General features: G+C 36.9%; 1 protein-coding gene and 2 long non-coding RNA genes across 3 annotated transcripts; all 3 read left to right on the top strand.

Moving 5' to 3' along the window:
- Window positions 1–12,880: 12,880 nt before the first annotated feature.
- LOC130954300 (uncharacterized) lies at window positions 12,881–14,818 on the top strand. Its single transcript, XR_009076245.1, has 3 exons — window positions 12,881–12,931; window positions 13,020–13,148; window positions 14,585–14,818. It is a non-coding gene; the product is annotated as an uncharacterized LOC130954300 (long non-coding RNA).
- A 503-nt stretch (window positions 14,819–15,321) lies between these two features.
- Window positions 15,322–17,060, top strand: LOC130956890 (uncharacterized). The gene is made up of 2 exons (XM_057883834.1): window positions 15,322–16,917; window positions 17,037–17,060. The coding sequence occupies exons 1-2, from the start codon at window positions 15,322–15,324 to the stop codon at window positions 17,058–17,060; spliced, it is 1,620 nt and encodes a 539-aa protein (XP_057739817.1).
- Window positions 17,061–20,359: 3,299 nt separating this feature from the next.
- LOC130954301 (uncharacterized) lies at window positions 20,360–22,297 on the top strand. The gene is made up of 3 exons (XR_009076246.1): window positions 20,360–20,410; window positions 20,499–20,627; window positions 22,064–22,297. It is a non-coding gene; the product is annotated as an uncharacterized LOC130954301 (long non-coding RNA).
- Window positions 22,298–24,128: the final 1,831 nt, after the last annotated feature.

Here is a 24,128-nt window from a genome sequence, read left to right as displayed (position 1 = left end):
GGGAAGTAAAGAGTGAAATAAATAATTGAGAATTATATGTTAAACCGGCCTTGCACCAAACTGTTAATGCGAAAGTGCCCGCCTAACTGATTGCTTGAGATTGCTAATGCAGGAATGTTCGCCTAACTGATAGTACTGTTTCTTACTGTGATGCACATTAAAATGCTATTATGTTGAGGCCTAACTGACACGGGTAACCGTGATGCCAAGGTGTCTAACTGACACAGTAAAGGAACTGGTGCACGAAATTGCAATCACACCTTTGCAATCCGCACAACTAACTAGCAAGTGCACTGGGTCGTCCAAGTAATACCTTACGTGAGTAAGGGTCGATCCCACGGAGATTGTTGGTATGAAGCAAGCTATGGTTATCTTATTAATCTTAGTCAGGATGCCAATAAGGTTCTTTGAATTTAATTGTGAAAAGTGAAAGTGTTTGGAATAAGTAATTGTTACTCAATAATGGAGAATATGTTGGAGTTTTGGAGATGCTTTGTCCTCTGAATTTCAGCTTTTCTCTTGTCCTCCTCTTCACACACGCAAGGCTCTTTCCATGGCAAACTGTATGTAGGGCGTCACCATTGTCAATGGCTACTTCCCATTCTCTCAGTGAAAATGGTCCAAATGCTCTGTCACAGCACGGCTAATCTTCTGTTGGTTCTCGATCATGTCGGAATAGGATCCATTGATCCTTTTGCGTCTGTCACTATGCCCAACAATCGCGAGTTTGAAGCTCGTCACAGCCATTTAAACATTGAATCCTACTCGGAATACCACGGACAAGGTTTAGACTTTTCGGATTCTCATGAATGCCGCCATAAATTCTAGCTTATACGACGAAGATTCTGATTAAGAAATCTAAGAGATACTCATTAAATCTGATGTAGAACAGAGGTGGTTGTCAGGCACACGTTCATGGATTGAGGAAGGTGATGAGTGTCACGGATCATCACCTTCTTCATAGTGAAGCGCGAATGAACATCTTAGATAGGAACAAGCATGTTTGAATGGAAAACAGAAATAATTGCATTAATTCATCGAGACACTGCAGAGCTCCTCACCCCCAACAATGGAGTTTAGAGACTCATGCCGTCAAAGAGTATAAAAATTCAAATCTAAAAATGTCATGAGATACAAAATAAGTCTCTAAAAGTTGTTTAAATACTAAACTAGTAACCTAGGTTTACAGAAAATGAGTAAACTAAGATGGATAGTGCAGAAATCTACTTCTGGGGCCCACTTGGTGTGTGCTGGGGCTGAGACTTAAGCTTTTCACGTGCCTGGGCTGTTTCTGGAGTTGAACGCTAGGTTGTAACCTGTTTCTGGCGTTGAACTCTAACTTGCAACCTGTTTCTGGCGCTGAATGCCAGACTGCAACATGGAACTGGCGTTCAATGCCAGTTTATGTCATCTATCTTCGCCAAAAGTATGGACTATTATATATTACTGGAAAGCCCTAGATGTCTACTTTCCAACCCAATTGAGAGCGCACCAATTGGACTCCTGTAGCTCCAAAAAATCCATTCTGAGTATAGGGAGGTCAGAATCCAATAGCATCACCAGTCCTTTTTCAGCCTAAATCAGATTTTTGCTCAGCTCCCTCAATTTCAGTCAGAAAATATCTGAAATCACAGAAAAATACACAAACTCATAGTAAAGTCCAGAAATATGATTTTTGCTTAAAAAACTAATAAAATTCTATTAAAAACTAACTAAAACATACTAAAATCTACATGAAATTATCCCCAAAAAGCGTATAAAATATCCGCTCATCACAACACCAAACTTAAACTGTTGCTTGTCCTCAAGCAACTAGATAGATAAAATAGGATAAAAAGAAATCAAGAAGCAATAATATCTCAGAGTTTTAAGTGAAGCTTAGATTCTAATTAAATGAGCGGGACTAGTAGCTTTTTGTTTCCGAATAGTTTTGGCATCTCACTTTATCCTTTGAAATTCAGAATGGATGGCATCCATAGGAACTCAGAATTCAGATAGTATTATTGATTCTCCTAATTTATTATGTTGATTCTTGAACACATCTACTTTATGAGTCTTGGCCGTAGCCCTAAGCACTTTGTTTTCCAGTATTACCACCGGATACATAAATGCCACAGACACATAACTGGGTGAACCTTTTCAGATTGTGACTTAGCTTTGCTAAAGTCCCCAATTAGAGGTGTCTAGAGTTCTTAAGCACACTCTTTTGCTTTGGATCACGACTTTAACCACTTAGTCTCAAGCTTTTCACTTGGACCTGCATGCCATAAGCACATGGTTAGGGACAGCTTGATTTAGCCGCTTAGGCCTGAATTTACTTCCTTAGGCCCTCCTATCCATTGATGCTCAAAGCCTTGGATCCTTTTCACCCTTGCCTTTTGGTTTTAAGGGTTATTGGCTTTTTCTTTTTCTTTATCCAATGATTCCTTGTATTTTTTTACTGCTTTTTCTAGCTTCAAGAATCAATTTCATGATTTTTTTCATATCATCAATAATATTTCTCTTGTTCATCACTCTTTAGAGCCAACAATTTTTAACATTCATAAAATTTAAGATAAAAAATATGCACTGTTCAAGCATTCATTCAGAAGACAAAAAGTATTGCCACCACATATAATTAATTAGAATTTTCCTTATTAAGAACTCGAAAAATATAAATTACCTCTTTATTCTAAAAATCTACTATTTTATTCATGTTTGATGATGATGAGAAAAATAAATTATAACTTAATTGAAAATAAAATCAAAATAGATATACTAATTACTACTACTCCTATATAACTTCTAAGGTAAATTCCTATAATAACAACTATCACAGAGTTAAAGCTAAAATTTAGAACTCAACAACCTTTATTTTGGAAAGTGGATGTTCCTCTAGTCTGTGGGGTGCTTGGTCCTTCAAGAGATAATTTCTGACGCTTCAGTTCCTTCAAGTCACGCCCTTGCTCTTCTTGTTCCCTAAGCAATTTGCAAAGCATGCTATTTTGATTATTCTGTTCTTCCTTTATTTGGTCCATAGCTTCTTGCAACTTGGTAACAGATGCTTCAAGATGCTCCTAATATTCATTTTGAGGGATTTCTGGGAGGAATTCCTGTGCTCTCCTCTTGATGGGGTCATCCTGCACTTGTTGTTTTTCCATTGATATTTTGGTGATTGGCCGCTCAACTGAGATATACTCAGTTATTCCCATCTTTACTCCAGCATCTTTACATAGCATAGAGATTAAGCTTGGATAAGCCAATTTGGCGTCTTTAGAGTTCTTGTTTGCTATTGTGTAAAGTTCACACGAAATTAACTGATGAACTTCTACTTCTTTTCCCAACATAATGCAGTGGATCATCACTGCTCTTCTAACGGTGACTTCAGAACTGTTGCTGGTGGGCAATATAGAACGCCCAATAAAGTCCAGCCAGCCTCTGGCTACTGGTTTGAGATCTTCTCTCTTGAGTTGATTTGGGACGTCCTTGGTGCTGGTGGTCCACCTGGCTCCAGGGATGCATATATCCTCTAGAATCTTGTCCAGGCCCTTGTTTATTCTCATCATTCTCCTATTAAAGGAGTCTGGGTCATCTTTCAGCTGAGGCAGCTTAAAGATCTCCCTGATTTTGTCAAGGTGGATGTGAACAATTTTTTCTCTGACCAAGGTTCGATAGTCATAGAGGGCAATTCCAGATATTCTCTGCCTGTCTGTTTGCCATAGATTAGCATAGAATTCCTGAACTATGTTTCTTCCCACTTTTGTTTCAGGATTAGCTAGGATTTCCCAGTTCCTATTTCGAATTTGCTCTTGGATCTCCGGATATTCATCTTCTTTCAGATCGAATTTGACTTCCGGGATCACTGACCTTAGACCCATTATTTTGTAGTAATGGTCTGAATGTTCTTTGGTTAAGAACTTCCCTTGATTCCAAAGTGGTTTTGGAATACTCTCTTTTTTGCCTCTTGAAGTGGGTTGTTTTCCTTTGGGAGCCATGATCTTAGTAGGTATGAGATCACGGATAAACACACCAAACTTAGAGGTTTGCTTGTCCTCAAGCAAAAAAAGAAAAGAAAGGAGAGGGATTGAAGGAGAGCTAGTGTTGAATGGTGGATGAGAGGAGGGAGGCCGAATGTGGATTTAAAGGGAGGGGGTGGGTTTTCGAAAATTTTGAAGAGAGATAAGATAGAAGATATGATTTGTAAAAAATAAAAAAGATAGGAAAAAGATATAATTTAAAATTAAAAGTTGTGAAAGATATTTGAAAAAGATAAATCTGAATTTTTATTTTAAAAAAAGATTTGGAAAGATGATTGAGTTTTTTAAAAAGAATTTTGAAAAGAAGTTGGATGGGATTTGAAAAGGATTTGTGTTTATGAATTAAGATACATTTGATATTTTTGAAAAAAGGGATTTTAGAAATTAGGATTAAAATTTTTTGTAATTGAAGGATGATAGTTTGGAACATGTTTATGCAAGAAATCATGAATTGAAATATGGAAATTGGAAAAAAAATGTGAAGTAAAAATGAATTTACCTCCTCCCCACAGTCTTGGCGTTAAACGCCCAAACGTTGCATGTTTTGGGCGTTTAACTCCCATGTGTAGCTTCTCCTGGGCGTTCAATGCCCAGCTGTTGCTTCTAGCTGGCGTTGAACGCCAGGAACTCCCTTGTCACTGGGCATTTTTTTGAACGCCCAGGACGCTGTAAATCTAGCGTTGAACGCCCAGAAGGTGCTTCTTTCTGGCGTTCAATGCCCAGAAGATGCTTCTTTCTGGCGTTGAATGCCCAGTAGATGCTTCTTTTGGGCGTTTAACGCCCAAAACAGTTCTTACTAGCTTTTTCGCACCAGTAAGCTTCTTTTTGCTGTTCTTATCCTCTGAATCCTTCTGTAACTCTGTGAACTCAAGCAATTGCTAGTTTACCTTGAAGATAATTGACATATACCTGTAAAAATTAATTAATTAACAAATAAACTTTGTAAATGGCTAGGTTGCCTCCCAGCAAGCGCTTCTTTATTGTCTTTAGCTGGACTATTACTGAGCTTTAATCAAGTCTCAGTTTTGAGCATTCTTGCTCAAAATTGCCTTCAAGATAATGTTTGACTCTCTGTCCATTAACAATGAACTTTTTATTAGAATCATTATCCTGAAGCTCCACATATCCATATGGTGACACACTTGTAATCACATATGGACCTCTCCACCGGGACTTCAATTTTTCGGGGAATAATCTGAGCCTAGAATTAAACAGCAGAACTTTCTGCCCTGGCTCAAAGACTCTGGATGACAGCTTCTTGTCATGCCATCTTTTTGCTTTCTCTTTGTAAATTTTTGCATTCTCGAAAGCATTGAGTCTAAATTCCTTTAGCTCATTTAACTGGAGCAATCGTTTTTCTCCAGCTAACTTGGCATCAAGGTTTAGGAATCTGGTTGCCCAGTAGGCCTTATATTCCAGTTCCACTGGCAAGTGACAGGCTTTTCCATACACGAGCTGGTATGGAGAAGTTCCTATAGGAGTCTTGAATGCTATTCTGTATGCCCATAGAGCATCATCCAAGCTTCTTGCCCAATCCCTTCTACGGTTAATCACAGTTCGTTCCAAGATTCTTTTAAGTTCTATATTAGAGACTTCAGCTTGCCCATTTGTCTGTGAATGATATGGAGTGGCCACCATGTGGCTAACTCCATATCGAACCAAAGCAGAGTAAAGCTACTTATTGCAGAAATGAGTGCCCCCATCACTGATTAGTACTCTAGGGATACCAAATCTGCTGAAGATGTGTTTTTGGAGGAATTTCAGCACTATCTTAGTATCATTAGTGGGTGTTGCAATAGCTTCCACCCATTTGGATACATAATTCACTGCCACCAGAATATAAGTGTTTGAGTATGATGGTGGGAAAGGCCCCATGAAGTCAATACCCCATACATCAAACAACTCAATCTCCAAGATCCCTTGTTGAGGCATGGCATAACTGTGAGGCAGGTTGCCAGATCTTTGGCAACTGTCACAATTAAGTACAAACACTCGGGAGTCTTTATAGAGAGTAGGCCAGTAGAAGCCACATTGGAGGACTCTTGTGGCTGTTCGCTCACTTCCAAAATGTCCTCCATACTGTGATCCATGGCAGTGCCAGAGGATTTTCTGTGCTTCTTCTTTAGGCACACATCTACGAATTACTCCGTCTGCACATCTCTTGAAGAGATATGGTTCATCCCAAAGATAGTACTTTGCATCCGTGATCAACTTCTTTGATTGCTGCCTACTGTATTCTTTGGGTATGAACCTCACTGCCTTGTAGTTTGTAATGTCTGCAAACCATGGCACTTCCTGGATGGCAAAGAGTTGCTCATCCGAAAAGTTTTCAGAGATCTCAGTAAGAGGGAGGGACGTCCCTTCTACTTGTTCTATTCGGGACAGGTGATCTGCTACTTGATTCTCTATCCCTTTTCTGTCTCTTATTTCTATATCAAACTCTTGCAGAAGCAACACCCATCTTATGAGTCTGGGTTTTGAATCCTGCTTTGTGAGTAGATATTTAAGAGCAGCATGGTCAGTGTACACAATCACTTTTGATCCTACTAAATAAGATCTGAACTTGTCAATGGCGTAAACCACTGCAAGTAACTCTTTTTCTGTGGTTGTGTAGTTCTTCAGTGCGTCATTTAGAACACGACTGGCATAATAAATAACGTGCAGAAGCTTGTCATGTCTTTGTCCCAACACTGCACTAATGGCATGGTCACTGGCATCACACATTAATTCAAATGGTAATGTCCAGTCTGGTGCAGAGATGACTGGTGCTGTGACCAGCTTAGCTTTAAGAATTTCAAATGCCCACAGACACTTTTTATCAAAGATAAATGGTGTGTCAGCAGCTGTAACACCCTAACTTTTAGCACGTCATGATCGTACCAAAAGTAAGGCGTTACGGACCTGGTTTCCTTTATTATAAATTTACTATTAAGCCTTTAGTTCGATATCGCGTTTCAGTTTTTAAGAAAATTTCAGAAAATTGATTTTAGTAATTAAAATCACATAACAAAAGATCTTCAAATAATAATAATCACATAATTATTAATAATAATAGATGCTATACAATTAAATTCAATATAAAACTCAAATACAATACTTATCCCTCTAGATAAAATAAAAACCCTGAAGCAACAAGGGCGAGGGAACTCTATAAAAACAACAGGAATCACAAATAAATCTACTAATCGTCTGCAGTTTCTTACTGAATTTCCGAACCTGTGTCACTGAATGGGTGGAAGATTTGGAGTGAGAACAAACCACACGTTCTGAGTACGGAATGGGAATGCCGTAAAAGTAATGAAATAAAGTGCAAATAATTAACTTTACTCAATAAAAAAATATTTTTATCAAACCCTTTAAAAATACTCTTGGTTCTACTTTAGATAATTAATTACCTCCTTTTAAAATCTCTTAACTCAAAACAAATCTTAAATATAAAACTAGTCACATTTTCTGTCTCTCAACCACATAGTTAATCTTCAGTCAAATGTCAACTCGTAATCACTTTAATACACTCACAAATAAATAGTGCAAGCAAGAGATTCAATTCAATGTACAAGCAAGTCACAACAAGACAAACAGTACAATCACAAAGTAATAAGACAAGCAAGCACAATCAAATGCAAATGTGCAAACAACATGATGCATGTCTATCCCTAACGCAGGCCATGAGCTCATGTGTCGATTGCCTACCCGCTCCCGACATTACCCAGGCACAAGTCCCAGGTATGGCTTTCTAGATGCATACAGTGTGTTTATAAGTCGTACGACCAGGCCGCATATATTGTGACTTTAAGTCGTACGGCTAGGCCGCATACAGTGTGACTTTCCAAATCAATAAGCATAATGCGTACACCTGAAAAACAGTTCTCAGTGTGTGGGCATCCCCACTTTACATTTGGCACTAAGGCCCATACAATGTCACATCTGCTCTCCTGTGGCAGACAATCTCTTTAAGTTAATATATTCTTTAAATCCTTGTTCTCTGCTCTCCTGTGGCAGAGATTCCTTTAATTATCTCTCTTTCCTTTACTTTTCGTTCTTCTTCTTTTCTTTAATTATCTCTCTTTCTTTTTTATAAACTCGAAATCAAACAATATTCTCAAATCAGATTTGCTTTTAAATAACACTTTAAATAAAGTCTTAGTTTATAAAAATTCGGCAGCATTTCCTCTAAAATTCGGACTATGCCACCCTTCTAGGTCCCTACCAAATCATTTTCAATTCTCCATTCGTTACCAATAAATCACCCAATGCTTTCTCAAACTCTTTCCAACAGTTTTAAATCCAAGTATTCCTTAATTTAGAAATATAAATCAAACCTTTTAATATAAAACCATTTTTTTATGTGTAAATATATAAACCTACTATTTTCTCAACATAGAAACATTTTTCAAAATAAGCTTATAAGTCAAATTTTCATATCAAAATTACCTTTTTATATATCTATATAAAAACTTGAACAGGACCTCCCTTAATATTCTAATTCACCACTCTTACGGGCTCCTTCATTCTCTCAACAATTCTCAAATCATTGCAACAGTACTTACTATTATCAAACAAATCTCAATCATCAATCAAGCTAAGAAATTAACATGACTAGAAATTCCAGCAACATTTACAGCCTCAATCCAAAATCAATTAATATCTCAGTTTAACAAACAACACCAATTAAACACCATTCACAACCACAATTCAACAAATTCACATCAATTAGTAATATTAGATTCTCGTAAATTATTTACAATTATTCAATAAGTTTTATAGGCACTCTTAAATTAAAAAAATTAACTTTAAAAACAAACCCCCTACCTTCGTATGAAATCAAAATCAACGATAGCTCTGGAAAAGCTTTTTGACCGAGTTGCTGAAGAAGAAAACGTCAGAAATCATCTGTACCTCCTAGAACTCCAATTGGCCGAACTCAAAGGGAAGAGGAATTACATCACCGTCAACTTCTACCGGACAAAAATAACGCCAATGTGTAGAATAGGAAGATACAAACATTTCTATCGGACTAGATTTTTAATTGGAGTTACGAATCTCAAAAAATCGAAACCAAAAGTTTTACGGTGCCATAGTTTTTCTCATTCTCTCTCACGGTTTTCTTTCTCTCTCGGTTCTTTCTTTTCTTTCTTAACGCTAAAAGGGAGAAATGAGATGCTGAAGATGATGATTAATGAAGATTAGGAGGCTTAGGTGTCGTTAGTTTTTATATATATATAAACAAATATGTGTCATGGAAGGAATATCATTGGTTTTATAATATACATGTATGCATGCATAAGCCATGTGTTGGCTTTTCTTAACTTTACTTTCTTAATGGCTTCGGTCATTAATAATAATAATAATAATAATAATAATAATAATAATAATAATAATAATAATAATAATAATAATAATAATTTATTTTTATTTTTTTAAAAAATATTTCATGTTAATAAAAATTATTTAAAAATTTTAATAGATTTTAGATTCAAAGTATTATAAAATTTAATTTAATTACTTTAAAAAAAATAATTTTCTTTAAATAAAATAATAAATTATGAATAACTACTTATTTAGTTTTTCAAAAACTCGGGGTGTTATATCCCACTCACCTTATAAAAATTTTCGTCCTCGAAAATTGATATAAGATGGAAGAGATTCATGCATTCTTTTTTTTTAAACATGTCAAAGAAAACAGAAAGATTTAACATGTTCAGTTTTTAAACATAAGGAAAATAATATTGCATGAAAATGATTGAAAAAGTGTAGTATGGTGCAGAGGTTTTATGAGAGCTTCAATGCAAGTTAAACTTAGAATTCGAAGACTTGCAATTTTAACAAATAAGCTCAAGTTCGAATAAAGAAATTCAAAATCCAAAAGAAAATGATTGACCATCACAGATAATGGTTACAAGAATTTGAAAAGATGAGTAGAATCGAAATCAAACATGAGTGCACAAAATAGAAAATCCGTCAGGAAGAGAGTTAAATTGTACCCTAAGAAAAAATCTGAGAAAAGAACTTGGACATGAATAATAAAAGAAAAGGTAGCAGAATAAGTTGAAGCAAATTCAAGCTGAATTACCAGGTTCACAAATATAGATAACCAAGGTTCATGACAATGCTTTTGAAGAATTAAAGATTGATTATTGTCCCAAATCTAGCTCAAGATCAAATGATACAAGATGCTTGAAGAAGAATATAAGCAATGCCAAGGATACAAGTTCAGAAAAGATCCATCTGCAAGCGATCTATTTCCTTTAGGCCATTTCAACAAAGAGAACAGTCTATTTTTCGTGATAACTGTATCCCGCAAAACTATCGTATTTGCTTGTCACATCTAGAAATTGCTCATGGCATAAACAAGCTCATGTTTAATCAAAGGAATACAAAACAAAGGTAGATACTGAGAATTATGCGTTGCATCGAAACAAACTCAAAATCAGATCGAAGGGTAAGGATTTATGAAGAAGTATACAAATAATGATAAAGGTGGATAATCAAATCTGGTTTTGAAAAGATTTAAAACAAGGGATGGAGGAGATGAAGAATAAATGAATAAACAGGAAAAGAAAAGATGACACCAAGTCATATAGCACGAATAAAGAGTAAACGAATCCAACCCTTAGAACGCAACTCCTAACGTTCCCAAACCTCGTGATTCGCATAACCTATTATTTCTATTTTGTCTATGATAATCTATTAGTGTTTCCATATACATGAATCATTAGTATTAAGTTGGCTGGACCTAATATCATGAGAGATGCAACAGTCGACTAACAGCATTAATCAATAGACAATCATGCATCTGAAACTCAAATTTTTGTCACTAGGACAAGTCCTACTGCATGATAGACACTCAGAGTATGCAGTGAAGCATAGTCAGTCCTTTCCCAAGGCTCTAACAAGAACGAACTGCTCTGATACCATAATGTAACACCCTAACTTTTAGGACGTCATGATCTTACCAAAAGTAAGGCGTTACGGACCTGGTTTCCTTTATTATAAATTTACTATTGAGCCTTTAGTTCGATATCGCGTTTCAGCTTTTAAGAAAATTTCAGAAAATTGATTTTAGTAATTAAAATCACATAACAAAAGATCTTCAAATAATAATAATCACATAATTATTAATAATAATAGATGCTATACAATTAAATTCAATATAAAACTCAAATACAATACCTATCCCTCTGGATAAAATAAAAACCCTGAAGCAACAAGGACGAGGGAACTCTATAAAAACAACAGGAATCACCAAGAAATCTACTAATCGTCTGCAGCTTCTTACTGAATCTCCGAACCTGTGTCACTGAAAGAGTGGAAGATTTGGGGTGAGAACAAACCACACGTTCTCAGTAGGGAATGGGAATGCCGTAAAAGTAATGAAATAAAGTGCAAATAATTAACTTTACTCAATAAAAATATATTTTTATCAAACCCTTTGAAAATACTCTTGGTTCTACTTTAGATAATTAATTACCTCCTTTTAAAATCTCTTAACTCAAAACAAATCTTAAATATAAAATTAGTCACATTTTCTGTCTCTCAGCCACATAGTTAATCCTCAGTCAAATGTCAACTCGTAATCACTTTAATACACTCACAAACAAATAGTGCAAGCAAGAGATTCAATTCAATGTACAAGCAAGTCACAACAAGACAAACAGTACAATCACAAAGTAATAAGACAAGCAAGCGCAATCAAATGCAAATGTGCAAACAACATGATGCATGTCTATCCCTAACGCAGGCCATGAGCTCATGTGTCGGTTGCCTACCCGCTCCCGACATTACCCAGGCACAAGTCCCAGGTATGGCTTTCCAGATACATACAGTGTGCTTATAAGTCGTACGGCCAGACCGCATACATTGTGACTTTAAGTCGTACGGCTAGGCCGCATACAGTGTGACTTTCCAAATCAATAGGCGTACTGCGTACACCTGGAAAATAGTTCTCAGTGTGTGGGCATCCCCACTTTACATTTGGGACTAAGGCCCATACAATGTCACATCTGCTCTCCTGTGGCAGACAATCTCTTTAAGTTAATATATTCTTTAAATCCTTGTTCTCTGCTCTCCTGTGGCAGAGATTCCTTTAATTATCTCTCTTTTCTTTACTTTTCGTTCTTCTTCTTTTCTTTCTTATCAAACCGAACTCAAAACATAACATAAAACAAAATCCATTCTCAAAAGACTGAGTTTAAAACATTAATCTTTTCGTAATAAATCAAAATCAAACAATATTCTCAAATCAGATTTGCTTTTAAATAACACTTTAAATAAAGTCTTAGTTTATAAAAATTCGGCAGCATTTCCTCTAAAATTCGGACTATGCCACCCTTCTAGGTCCCTACCAAATCATTTTTGTAAACCCCAGTTAAATTAGTAGATAATTAGTCAATAAATTAGTTTTTAATAAGGAGGATTATAAATGTAAATATTATACCAAATTAGGATAGAGCTCATCGAAACGAGAATTTTGACACCAATTTCAAAAAAATCGGTCCAAGATTGGACCGAACGGGTCGAACCGGTTGAACCGAACCCGAACCGGGCTACCGGTCCAACCGGACCCACACTTTAAATGAGCCCACGTTCCTTTCTTCTCCATTTTGGCTTCAGCGACATGAAAGCTCCAGGGAGAGAAAGCAACGCCGAAACCCTTGCGGCAAATTTCAATTCGCCGTAACTTCTCCGTCCGAGCTCCGATTGCCGCACCGTTTGCGGCCACGCGTCCACCGCGTCGAGCTCTACATTTCTATCGGAACAATTTCATAGGTAACTTGTTTAATCACTCTCAGCCTTCTCTTCTCCCAATTTTCGAATTTTAAGTGGGAATGTTGAATTTCCTTGATTTATGATGTTTTAGGATCCAATTAGCTTGAGGAAAACGTTTACTCTTGCTTATGTGAAGCTTGGGTAAGGTGAGAATACGATAATTTTATTTTAATTTCATTGAATTTGAGCTTTGAGTATTAAATTGGATATATATGTGTTATGAATGTGTATTAGGTTGTGAATAAATAATTGGAGCTTGAAATTGTGAATACTGGAACTTGGAGGAAGCGGATTAGTTGAAGTTTTAAGGGCTGTGTTCTTTTAGGAAAATTGTCTTGGAATAATACTTGGGAATCGGCTAAGGTATGGTTTAGGTTTCTTGCATTTAATATATAATGTTCTGTGAAAACTTAGGCTAGGTGACCATAGGATAAGTTGGAATGCGGGTGTATGTTTAATGTTTAGTAATTTTTCGATGAATATATTTGGTTGAAGTTTATTGGATAATTAGTTATTAATTTTGGATGGTGAATGTTATTATTGATGAACATGGTTAGTTTGGTGCTTGTTGATTAATTAATAATTTGGTGAATTGTTGATTTGAGGTATCTTGTGTTAGAAGCCTAGGATTAGTGAACTATGATCCTTAGTTGAATTTTTGGTTGTTGGATTTGAATATTGTATGAGTATAATTGTTGATCTGAGGTAGATTTATTGTGGTGACTGTTATGATGATGAGGAAGGGTGTGTTGAATTGAAAAGAAAGCAGGTTTGGACCCGAAAAGGGTGGCAAAGTCCGAGTTTTAGAGGAGGTGCTGCCAAAATTTTATAAAAATTAGAGATTTTGTTTATATGATTATCTAAAAAGATTTAGATTCAAAGATTATATGGTTTGAATTAGAGTTATTAAGAAAATAAGTATGTTTTAAGTTTGAAGTTTGATTCTTAGAAAAGAATGAATTATATTTTGAATTGGAACTATTGATGGACGAAATGAGAGGTGTGATATCGAAGGATAAGGATTGAATATGTTTAACGTATGATGATGAATGAGATGCAATTGAGAATGATGTGGATGTTAATGAATTATAATTGAATTATTTATATGGCTTATGAATTTGAATAATCTGAGATACGAGGTTCCCTGGATAAAGTGCCGTGGCTTGCCACCACGTGTACCAGGTAGAAAACTCGATACTCTGTTGACCCTACGACGTAAGTGTGACCGGGCACTATATAAATTCCCGGGAATGTTACCCCCATTGAGCAATATTGATTATTTGAGATAAAGCTATGCATAGACTCTTGGGGATGCACGTCGGGGGACAGTCTAAGGACAATTCAGACTTGTCGGGTTGGCTGGATAACCGACAGATGAGCCTCATCAGCCATAGGACAGGCATGCATCATATGCATACTATTTGAACTACTTGCTTGTGCATTAACTGGGTGTGCCTGAATGTATCTGCCATGCTAAATGTATATTTGTTACTTGCAGTACTTGTAACCTTCATGTGCTTGCTTTATCTGTTTGTTTGTTTGTGAAATCCTGATGGAGATGGAGGTTTGGAGGAATGGCAATATGAGATTTAGGTTTAAGATTAAGTTAAATCAGGTTTACATATTCTTAGAAAACCACCTTCTATGGCTTCTATTTAATACTTTAAGCTCTATAAACTGAGTGTCGGCGTTCTAGGATTGCCTCTGGCATTCCCAGGACCTTATATATTATGTGTGTGGCACCTTTACCATACTGAGAACCTCTGGTTCTCATTCCATACTATGTTGTTGTTTTTCAGATGCAGGTCGAGAGGCATCTCGTTAGGCGTCTGGACTCTTGAAGCGGAGTGGTTACTGGGTTATTTTGTTATGTTATGATGTATATATATGTACTTAGCTTTCTCTCCACATAACTTATTCTTTTTGATCCTCCTAGAGGTGTATGGAGAGGCAGAATTTTGTTTATGTACATTTGGGTTTTGGATATGTATATATATGTATATATGTATGTATATTCTCCGGCCAGTCTTGACTTCGCAGGCTGAGTCAGGAGCTTGTTATTTTGTATCTTTGACTCTCTGTTCTTGTTTTGGGTTTCTTTACACTTGACAGCTGTAGCTTTCTTAGCATGCAAGTTAACTCATTTCTCAAGTGTTGCGCTTTTATATTCGCGATTTTTATTTCCTCTATTCTTCAAGGCTCCTAGCATATTATAATTCTTCTGCTATTATAAATATACATTTTATTTTAGAGGTCGTAATACCACACCACCTCTGCTTTACGACTTAAGCGTAAAGCTTAGTGTGGTAGGGTGTTACATTATGGTATCAGAGCAGTTCGTTCCTATAGAGCCTGAAAGACGGACTGATTGTACTTCTGTGCATTCTCTGTATATGTGTTTATGTGCTATTAGGATATCTAACTGATATATATGGCATAAACGTTTGTGAGCATGCATTTGGAACTTAAAGCATTAGACCTGCGATATTGAGACTGATCAACTTAATATCACTTGTTTGGTGTATATAGGGACCAGATGTCAACTCGCGGACGCGGTGGCGGGCGAGGTAGAGGTAGGACAGGCACCGTTACTCCTGCCCCCATAGGGACTGATCCAGTAGACTTTATGGCTGCCCTGGGAAATATGGCTGCAGCTATGCAGGCGACAGCTGAGGCACTGGGTAATCAGATAAATCAGGGCTATCATGGAAATAATAATGATGAGGATGGTCCTATGACACTTGCTACATTTCTAAAAGTTCATCCTCCAACCTTCAGGGGAACCTCAAATCCCACTGATGCAGATAATTGGATTCAGGCTATGGAAAGGGCGTTACAGGCACAACAGGTTCCTGAAGAGCAATGGGTTGAATTTGGAACCTATCTGTTGCAAGGTGAAGCTCAGTATTGGTGGCAGGGGACACGACGTATCCTGCAGCCTGATGGTGCTGCGATTCCTTGGGAGGTTTTTCGGACAGAGTTCTATAAGAAATACTTTCCTAATTCAGTCAGAAATGCCAAGGAACTTGAATTAATGCAGTTAAAACAAGGACAGATGACTGTTGCTGAGTATACTAGTAAGTTTGAGGAGTTGTGTCGCTTTTCTCGTATCTGTCAAGGTGCGCCTGAAGATTTTTCTGAATGGAAGTGTATTAAATATGAAGGAGGTCTTCGGAGTGATATTCTGAGCTTCGTTGCCCCAATGGAGATCAGGGTGTTTTCTGAATTGGTGAATAAGTGTAGGGTGGCTGAGGATTGTGTGAGGAAGGCGGCAGCAGAGAAAGGAAGTTTGAGGGTGCCTTTTCAGAGACCTTCAGGAAGGAACTTTGCTCCGAGAGGTAGGAATTTCAAGCGTGGAGGCTCTATTCCGCAGCAGACTCAGGGTCAAGGTAATTACAGAAGGCTGAATACCAATGTTAATCAGGGAAGAAGATTTGGGAAGCAGCCACAGCAGGATCTGAATTGTCAGAGGTGCGGAAAGTATCATCCTGGAGTTCCGTGCAGACTAGGACTTGGAGTATGCTATTCCTGTGGACAGCCTGGGCATATAGCCAGTAATTGCCCAGAGAAGAAGAAGTATGAGACTGGTAGGGTGCAGCAGCCGGGGAGAGTATACACCACTTCTACCGTTGGTGCTGAGGGATCTGAGACACTGATTAGAGGTAATTGTGAAATGGCTGGTAAAATCTTAAATGCTTTATTTGATTCAGGAGCAAGTCATTCATTTATTGCATTTGAAAAGGCCCATGAATTAGGATTGAGAATGGTGGTTTTAGGTTATGATTTGAAAGTATATAATGCTACTCATGAAGCTATGGTGACTAGGATAGGATGTCCACAAGTTTCCTTTCGAGTACAACAGCGTGAATTTGTGCATGATTTGATTTGTTTGCCTATGACTGGTCTTGATCTCATTTTGGGATTGGATTGGTTATCCAAGAATCATGTTTTGCTTGATTGTTCTGAGAAGTTAGTACAGTTTATGCCGGAAGGGTCAGAAGCACCGGTTGTGGTGAATAGTTACTATTTGAATTCTATGATAGTAAACTGTTCAGGAACTGAATGTCAGGGTATTATGTTATTAACTGCGGGAGTATCAGGTGATGATCAGAGTTTAGAGCAGATTCCGGTTGTATGTGAATTTTCAGATGTGTTTCCGGATGATATTAATGAATTCCCACCTAACCGAGAGGTTGAATTTGCAATCGAGTTGGTACCTGGATCCGGTCCAATTTCGATTACTCCTTATAGGATGTCACCTTTAGAAATGGCTGAATTGAAAGCTCAGCTGGAAGATTTGTTGGGTAAGCATTTCATCCGACCAAGTGTTTCTCCGTGGGGAGCACCAGTGTTACTAATAAAGAAGAAGGATGGGAGTATGCGTTTGTGTGTCGACTATCGGCAGTTGAATAAGATCACTGTGAAGAACAAATATCCGTTGCCTAGAATCGATGATCTAATGGATCAGTTACAGGGAGCCGGTGTGTTTTCTAAGATTGATCTGCGATCCGGATATCATCAGATAAGGGTTAGAGATGAGGATATTCCGAAGACTGCTTTCAGGACGCGTTATGGTCATTATGAATATACAGTAATGTCTTTTGGGTTAACTAATGCCCCGGCAGTATTTATGGATTATATGAACAGGATTTTCCGACCGTATCTGGACAAGTTTGTCATTGTCTTCATTGATGACATTCTTGTTTATTCTAAGTCTGAAGAGGAACATGCTGAACACTTAAGAACTGTGCTGCAAATTCTGAGAGACAGGAAGTTATATGCTAAGTTATCTAAATGTGAGTTCTGGAAGAGTGAGGTGAAGTTTCTCGGCCACGTGGTGAGTAAGCAGGGAATAGCTGTGGATCCTGCTAAGGTAGAAGCAGTGATGAATTGGGAGCGACCAACTTCAGTGATAGAGATAAGGAGTTTCCTAGGTTTGGCGGGGTATTATCGTAGATTCATTAAGGGATTTTCACAGCTCGCCTTACCTTTAACTAAATTGACTAGGAAGGATACGTCTTTTGTCTGGACTCCAGAATGTGAAGAGAGCTTCCAAGCATTAAAGCACAGGTTGACTACTGCACCTGTATTGGTGTTACCTGAACTAAGTGAACCATTTGAAGTGTACTGTGATGCATCTCTGAAAGGTTTGGGGTGTGTTCTAATGCAGCACCAGAATGTTGTAGCATACGCCTCACGGCAATTAAGGCCGCATGAGATGAACTATCCGACACATGATTTAGAACTTGCTGCTGTTGTGTTTGCTTTAAAGATCTGGAGGCACTACCTCTATGGCGTTAGGTTTCATGTTTTCTCAGACCATAAGAGTTTGAAGTATCTTTTTGAGCAGAAAGAGTTGAATATGCGTCAGAGGAGATGGATGGAGCTTCTGAAAGATTATGATTTTGAATTGAATTATCATCCAGGAAAAGCGAATGTTGTAGCGGACGCCTTGAGTCGGAAATCTTTATATGCAGCTTGGATGATGCTACAGGAGGAAGAGTTACTGAAGGCATTTCAAGGTTTGAATTTAGGAATTAGAGAAGAATCTGGAATTTTGTGTTTGAGTCAGTTGCAGATTTCAAGTGACTTTAAATCAGAACTTCTGAAGGCTCATCAAGACAGTGAAGCATTACGTAAAGTATTACCGGCAGTTGAACAGGGAAAACAGTGGAGAGTGTCAGAAGGCCAGGATGGTTTATGGAGGTTCAAGAACCGGATTATTGTGCCTAATGTTGGAGACCTGCGACAAAGTATCTTGAAGGAAGCTCATAAGAGTGGGTTCTCAATTCATCCAGGGAGTACTAAAATGTATCAGGATCTGAAAGCAATGTTCTGGTGGCCAGGGATGAAGAATGATGTGGCATTGCATGTATCTAAATGTTTAACGTGTCAGAAGGTTAAGATTGAGCATCAGAGACCATCAGGAACCCTTCAGCCTTTGGAGATTCCACAGTGGAAATGGGAGAGTATCGCAATGGATTTTGTGATAGGTTTGCCTAAAACCCGATCTGGTTGTGACGCTATTTGGGTGGTTGTGGATCGACTAACAAAATCAGCTCACTTTCTTTCTATCCGAATAAGTTGCACAATGGAGGAATTGGCTCGAATGTATATTAAAGAGATTGTCAGGTTGTATGGCGTGCCTTCTACTATCATATCTGATAGAGATCCTCGTTTCACATCAAGGTTCTGGGGAGCTTTTCAGCGTGTATTTGGGACTCAATTAAGCTTGAGTACTGCATATCACCCTCAGACAGATGGTCAGTCAGAGAGAACTATTCAGACCTTGGAGGATATGCTAAGGGCTTGTGTTTTGGACCAGCCAGCGAGCTGGGATCGGTATATGCCATTAATAGAATTTGCTTATAATAATAGCTATCATGCGAGCATTGGAATGGCTCCATATGAGGCTCTGTATGGCAGAAAATGTCAATCTCCATTGTGTTGGTATGAAACTGGAGAAAGAAGTTTGTTAGGGCCTGAGATGATAGCTGAAACTACTGAACAGATAAAGAAGATTCGTAGTCGAATGCTTATAGCCCAAAGCCGCCAGAAGAGCTATGCTGATCAAAGGCGAAAGCCTTTGGAATTCGAAGAAGGAGAACATGTCTTTCTGAAAGTTACACCAACCACTGGAGTAGGAAGATCTATTAAGACTAAGAAACTAAATCCCCGTTATATTGGACCATTTGAGATTCTGAAGAGGATTGGACCAGTGGCTTATAGAATTGCCTTACCGCCGTACCTTTCGAATTTGCACGATGTATTTCATGTATCACAGCTTCGGAAGTATACTCCTGATGCAAGTCATGTTCTAGAACCAGAACCAATCCAAGTGAGAGAAGATCTAACACTTCCAGTAATTCCGGTAAGAATTGATGACACTAGTGTTAAACGATTACGAGGAAGAGAAGTATCATTGGTAAAAGTAGCTTGGAGTCAAGCTGGTATTGAAGAACACACATGGGAACTCAAATCAGATATGCAAAAAGACTATCCACATCTCTTTTCAGGTAACTAGATTTGAATTTTGAGGGCAAAATTCTTTATTAGGTGGGTAGGATGTAAACCCCGGTTAAATTAGTAGATAATTAGTCAATAAATTAGTTTTTAATAAGAAGGATTATAAATGTAAATATTATACCAAATTAGGATAGAGCTCATCGAAACGAGAATTTTGACACCAATTTCAAAAAAATCGGTCCAAAATTGGACCGAACGGGTCGAACCGGTTGAACCGAACCCGAACCGGGCTACCGGTCCAACCGGACCCACACTTTAAATGAGCCCACGTTCCTTTCTTCTCCATTTTGGCTTCAGCGACATGAAAGCTCCAGGGAGAGAAAGCAACGCCGAAACCCTTGCGGCAAATTTCAATTCGCCGTAACTTCTCCGTCCGAGCTCCGATTGCCGCTCCGTTTGCGGCCACGCGTCCACCGCGTCGAGCTCTACATTTCTATCGGAACAATTTCATAGGTAACTTGTTTAATCACTCTCAGCCTTCTCTTCTCCCAATTTTCGAATTTTAAGTGGGAATGTTGAATTTCCTTGATTTATGATGTTTTAGGATCCAATTAGCTTGAGGAAAACGTTTACTCTTGCTTATGTGAAGCTTGGGTAAGGTGAGAATACGATAATTTTATTTTAATTTCATTGAATTTGAGCTTTGAGTATTAAATTGGATATATATGTGTTATGAATGTGTATTAGGTTGTGAATAAATAATTGGAGCTTGAAATTGTGAATACTGGAACTTGGAGGAAGCGGATTAGTTGAAGTTTTAAGGGCTGTGTTCTTTTAGGAAAATTGTCTTGGAATAATACTTGGGAATCGGCTAAGGTATGGTTTAGGTTTCTTGCATTTAATATATAATGTTCTGTGAAAACTTAGGCTAGGTGACCATAGGATAAGTTGGAATGCGGGTGTATGTTTAATGTTTAGTAATTTTTCGATGAATATATTTGGTTGAAGTTTATTGGATAATTAGTTATTAATTTTGGATGGTGAATGTTATTATTGATGAACATGGTTAGTTTGGTGCTTGTTGATTAATTAATAATTTGGTGAATTGTTGATTTGAGGTATCTTGTGTTAGAAGCCTAGGATTAGTGAACTATGATCCTTAGTTGAATTTTTGGTTGTTGGATTTGAATATTGTATGAGTATAATTGTTGATCTGAGGTAGATTTATTGTGGTGACTGTTATGATGATGAGGAAGGGTGTGTTGAATTGAAAAGAAAGCAGGTTTGGACCCGAAAAGGGTGGCAAAGTCCGAGTTTTAGAGGAGGTGCTGCCAAAATTTTATAAAAATTAGAGATTTTGTTTATATGATTATCTAAAAAGATTTAGATTCAAAGATTATATGGTTTGAATTAGAGTTATTAAGAAAATAAGTATGTTTTAAGTTTGAAGTTTGATTCTTAGAAAAGAATGAATTATATTTTGAATTGGAACTATTGATGGACGAAATGAGAGGTGTGATATCGAAGGATAAGGATTGAATATGTTTAACGTATGATGATGAATGAGATGCAATTGAGAATGATGTGGATGTTAATGAATTATAATTGAATTATTTATATGGCTTATGAATTTGAATAATCTGAGATACGAGGTTCCCTGGATAAAGTGCCGTGGCTTGCCACCACGTGTACCAGGTAGAAAACTCGATACTCTGTTGACCCTACGACGTAAGTGTGACCGGGCACTATATAAATTCCCGGGAATGTTACCCCCATTGAGCAATATTGATTATTTGAGATAAAGCTATGCATAGACTCTTGGGGATGCACGTCGGGGGACAGTCTAAGGACAATTCAGACTTGTCGGGTTGGCTGGATAACCGACAGATGAGCCTCATCAGCCATAGGACAGGCATGCATCATATGCATACTATTTGAACTACTTGCTTGTGCATTAACTGGGTGTGCCTGAATGTATCTGCCATGCTAAATGTATATTTGTTACTTGCAGTACTTGTAACCTTCATGTGCTTGCTTTATCTGTTTGTTTGTTTGTGAAATCCTGATGGAGATGGAGGTTTGGAGGAATGGCAATATGAGATTTAGGTTTAAGATTAAGTTAAATCAGGTTTACATATTCTTAGAAAACCACCTTATATGGCTTCTATTTAATACTTTAAGCTCTATAAACTGAGTGTCGGCGTTCTAGGATTGCCTCTGGCATTCCCAGGACCTTATATATTATGTGTGTGGCACCTTTACCATACTGAGAACCTCTGGTTCTCATTCCATACTATGTTGTTGTTTTTCAGATGCAGGTCGAGAGGCATCTCGTTAGGCGTCTGGACTCTTGAAGCGGAGTGGTTACTGGGTTATTTTGTTATGTTATGATGTATATATATGTACTTAGCTTTCTCTCCACATAACTTATTCTTTTTGATCCTCCTAGAGGTGTATGGAGAGGCAGAATTTTGTTTATGTACATTTGGGTTTTGGATATGTATATATATGTATATATGTATGTATATTCTCCGGCCAGTCTTGACTTCGCAGGCTGAGTCAGGAGCTTGTTATTTTGTATCTTTGACTCTCTGTTCTTGTTTTGGGTTTCTTTACACTTGACAGCTGTAGCTTTCTTAGCATGCAAGTTAACTCATTTCTCGAGTGTTGCGCTTTTATATTCGCGATTTTTATTTCCTCTATTCTTCAAGGCTCCTAGCATATTATAATTCTTCTGCTATTATAAATATACATTTTATTTTAGAGGTCGTAATACCACACCACCTCTGCTTTACGACTTAAGCGTAAAGCTTAGTGTGGTAGGGTGTTACAATTTTCAATTCTCCATTCGTTACTAATAAATCACCCAACGCTTTCTCAATCTCTTTCCAACAATTTTAAATGCAAGTATTCCTTACTTTAGAAATATAAATCAAACCTTTTAATATAAAATTATTTTTTTATATGTGTAAATATATAAACCTACTATTTTCTCAACATAGAAACATTTCTCAAAATAAGCTTATAAGTCAAATTTTCAAATCAAAATCACCTTTTTGTATATCTTTATAAAAACTTGAACAGGACCTCCCTTAATATTCTAATTCACCACTCTTACGGGCTCCTTCATTCTCTCAACAATTCTCAAATCATTGCAACAGTACTTACTATTATCAAACAAATCTCAATCATCAATCAAGCTAAGAAATTAACATGACTAGAAATTCCAGCAACATTTACAGCCTCAATCCAAAATCAATTAATATCTCAGTTTAACAAACAACACCAATTAAACACCATTCACAATCACAATTCAACAAATTCACATCAATTAGTAATATTAGATACTCGTAAATTATTTGCAATTATTCAATAAGTTTTATAGGCACTCTTAAATTAAAAAAATTAACTTTAAAAACAAACCCCCTACCTTCGTATGAAATCAAAATCAACGATAGCTTTGGAGAAGCTTTCTGACCGAGTTGCTGAAGAAGAAAACGTCAGAAATCATCTGTACCTTCTAAAACTCCAATTGACCGAACTTAAGGGAAAGAGGAATTACATCACCGTCAACTTCTACCGGACAAAAATAACACCAATGTGTAGAGGAGAAAGATACGAATATTTCTACCGAACTGAATTTTTAATTGGAGTTACGAATCTCAAGAAATCGAAACCAGAAGTTTTACGGTGCCATAGTTTCTCTCATTCTCTCTCACGGTTTTCTTTCTCTCTCGGTGCTTTCTTTTCTTTCTTAACGCTAAAAGGGAGAAATGAGATTCTGAAGATGATGATTAATGAAGATTAGGAAGCTTAGGTATCGTTAGTTTATATATATATATAAACAAATATGTGTCATAGAAGGAATATCATTGGTTTTATAATATACATGTATGCATGCATAAGCCATGTGTTGGCTTTTCTTAACTTTACTTTATTAATGGCTTCGGTCATTAATAATAATAATAATAATAATAATAATAATAATAATAATAATAATAATAATAATAATAATAATAATAATAATAATAATTTATCTTTATTTTTTTAAAAAAAATATTTTATGTTAATAAAAATTATTTAAAAATTTTAATAGATTTTAAATTTAAAGTATTATAAAATTTAATTTAATTACTTTTAAAAGAATAATTTTCTTTAAATAAAATAATAAATTATAAATAACTACTTATTTAGTTTTTCAAAAACTCGGGGTGTTATAGCAGCTAGCAGATTACTCAGAGGTTTGGCGATTTTTGAAAAATCCTTTATAAACCTCCTATAAAATTCTGCATGCCCCAGAAAGCTTCTGATTGCCTTAACATTGGCAGGTGGTGGTAATTTTTCAATTACCTCTACCTTAGCTTGATCCACTTCTAT

The sequence above is a fragment of the Arachis stenosperma genome, chromosome 10 (assembly GCF_014773155.1).
Source record: "Arachis stenosperma cultivar V10309 chromosome 10, arast.V10309.gnm1.PFL2, whole genome shotgun sequence".
Classification (NCBI taxonomy): domain Eukaryota; kingdom Viridiplantae; phylum Streptophyta; class Magnoliopsida; order Fabales; family Fabaceae; genus Arachis; species Arachis stenosperma.
Note: the sequence above shows the minus strand (reverse complement) of the source record. Positions and strands in the feature narration are given on the sequence as shown.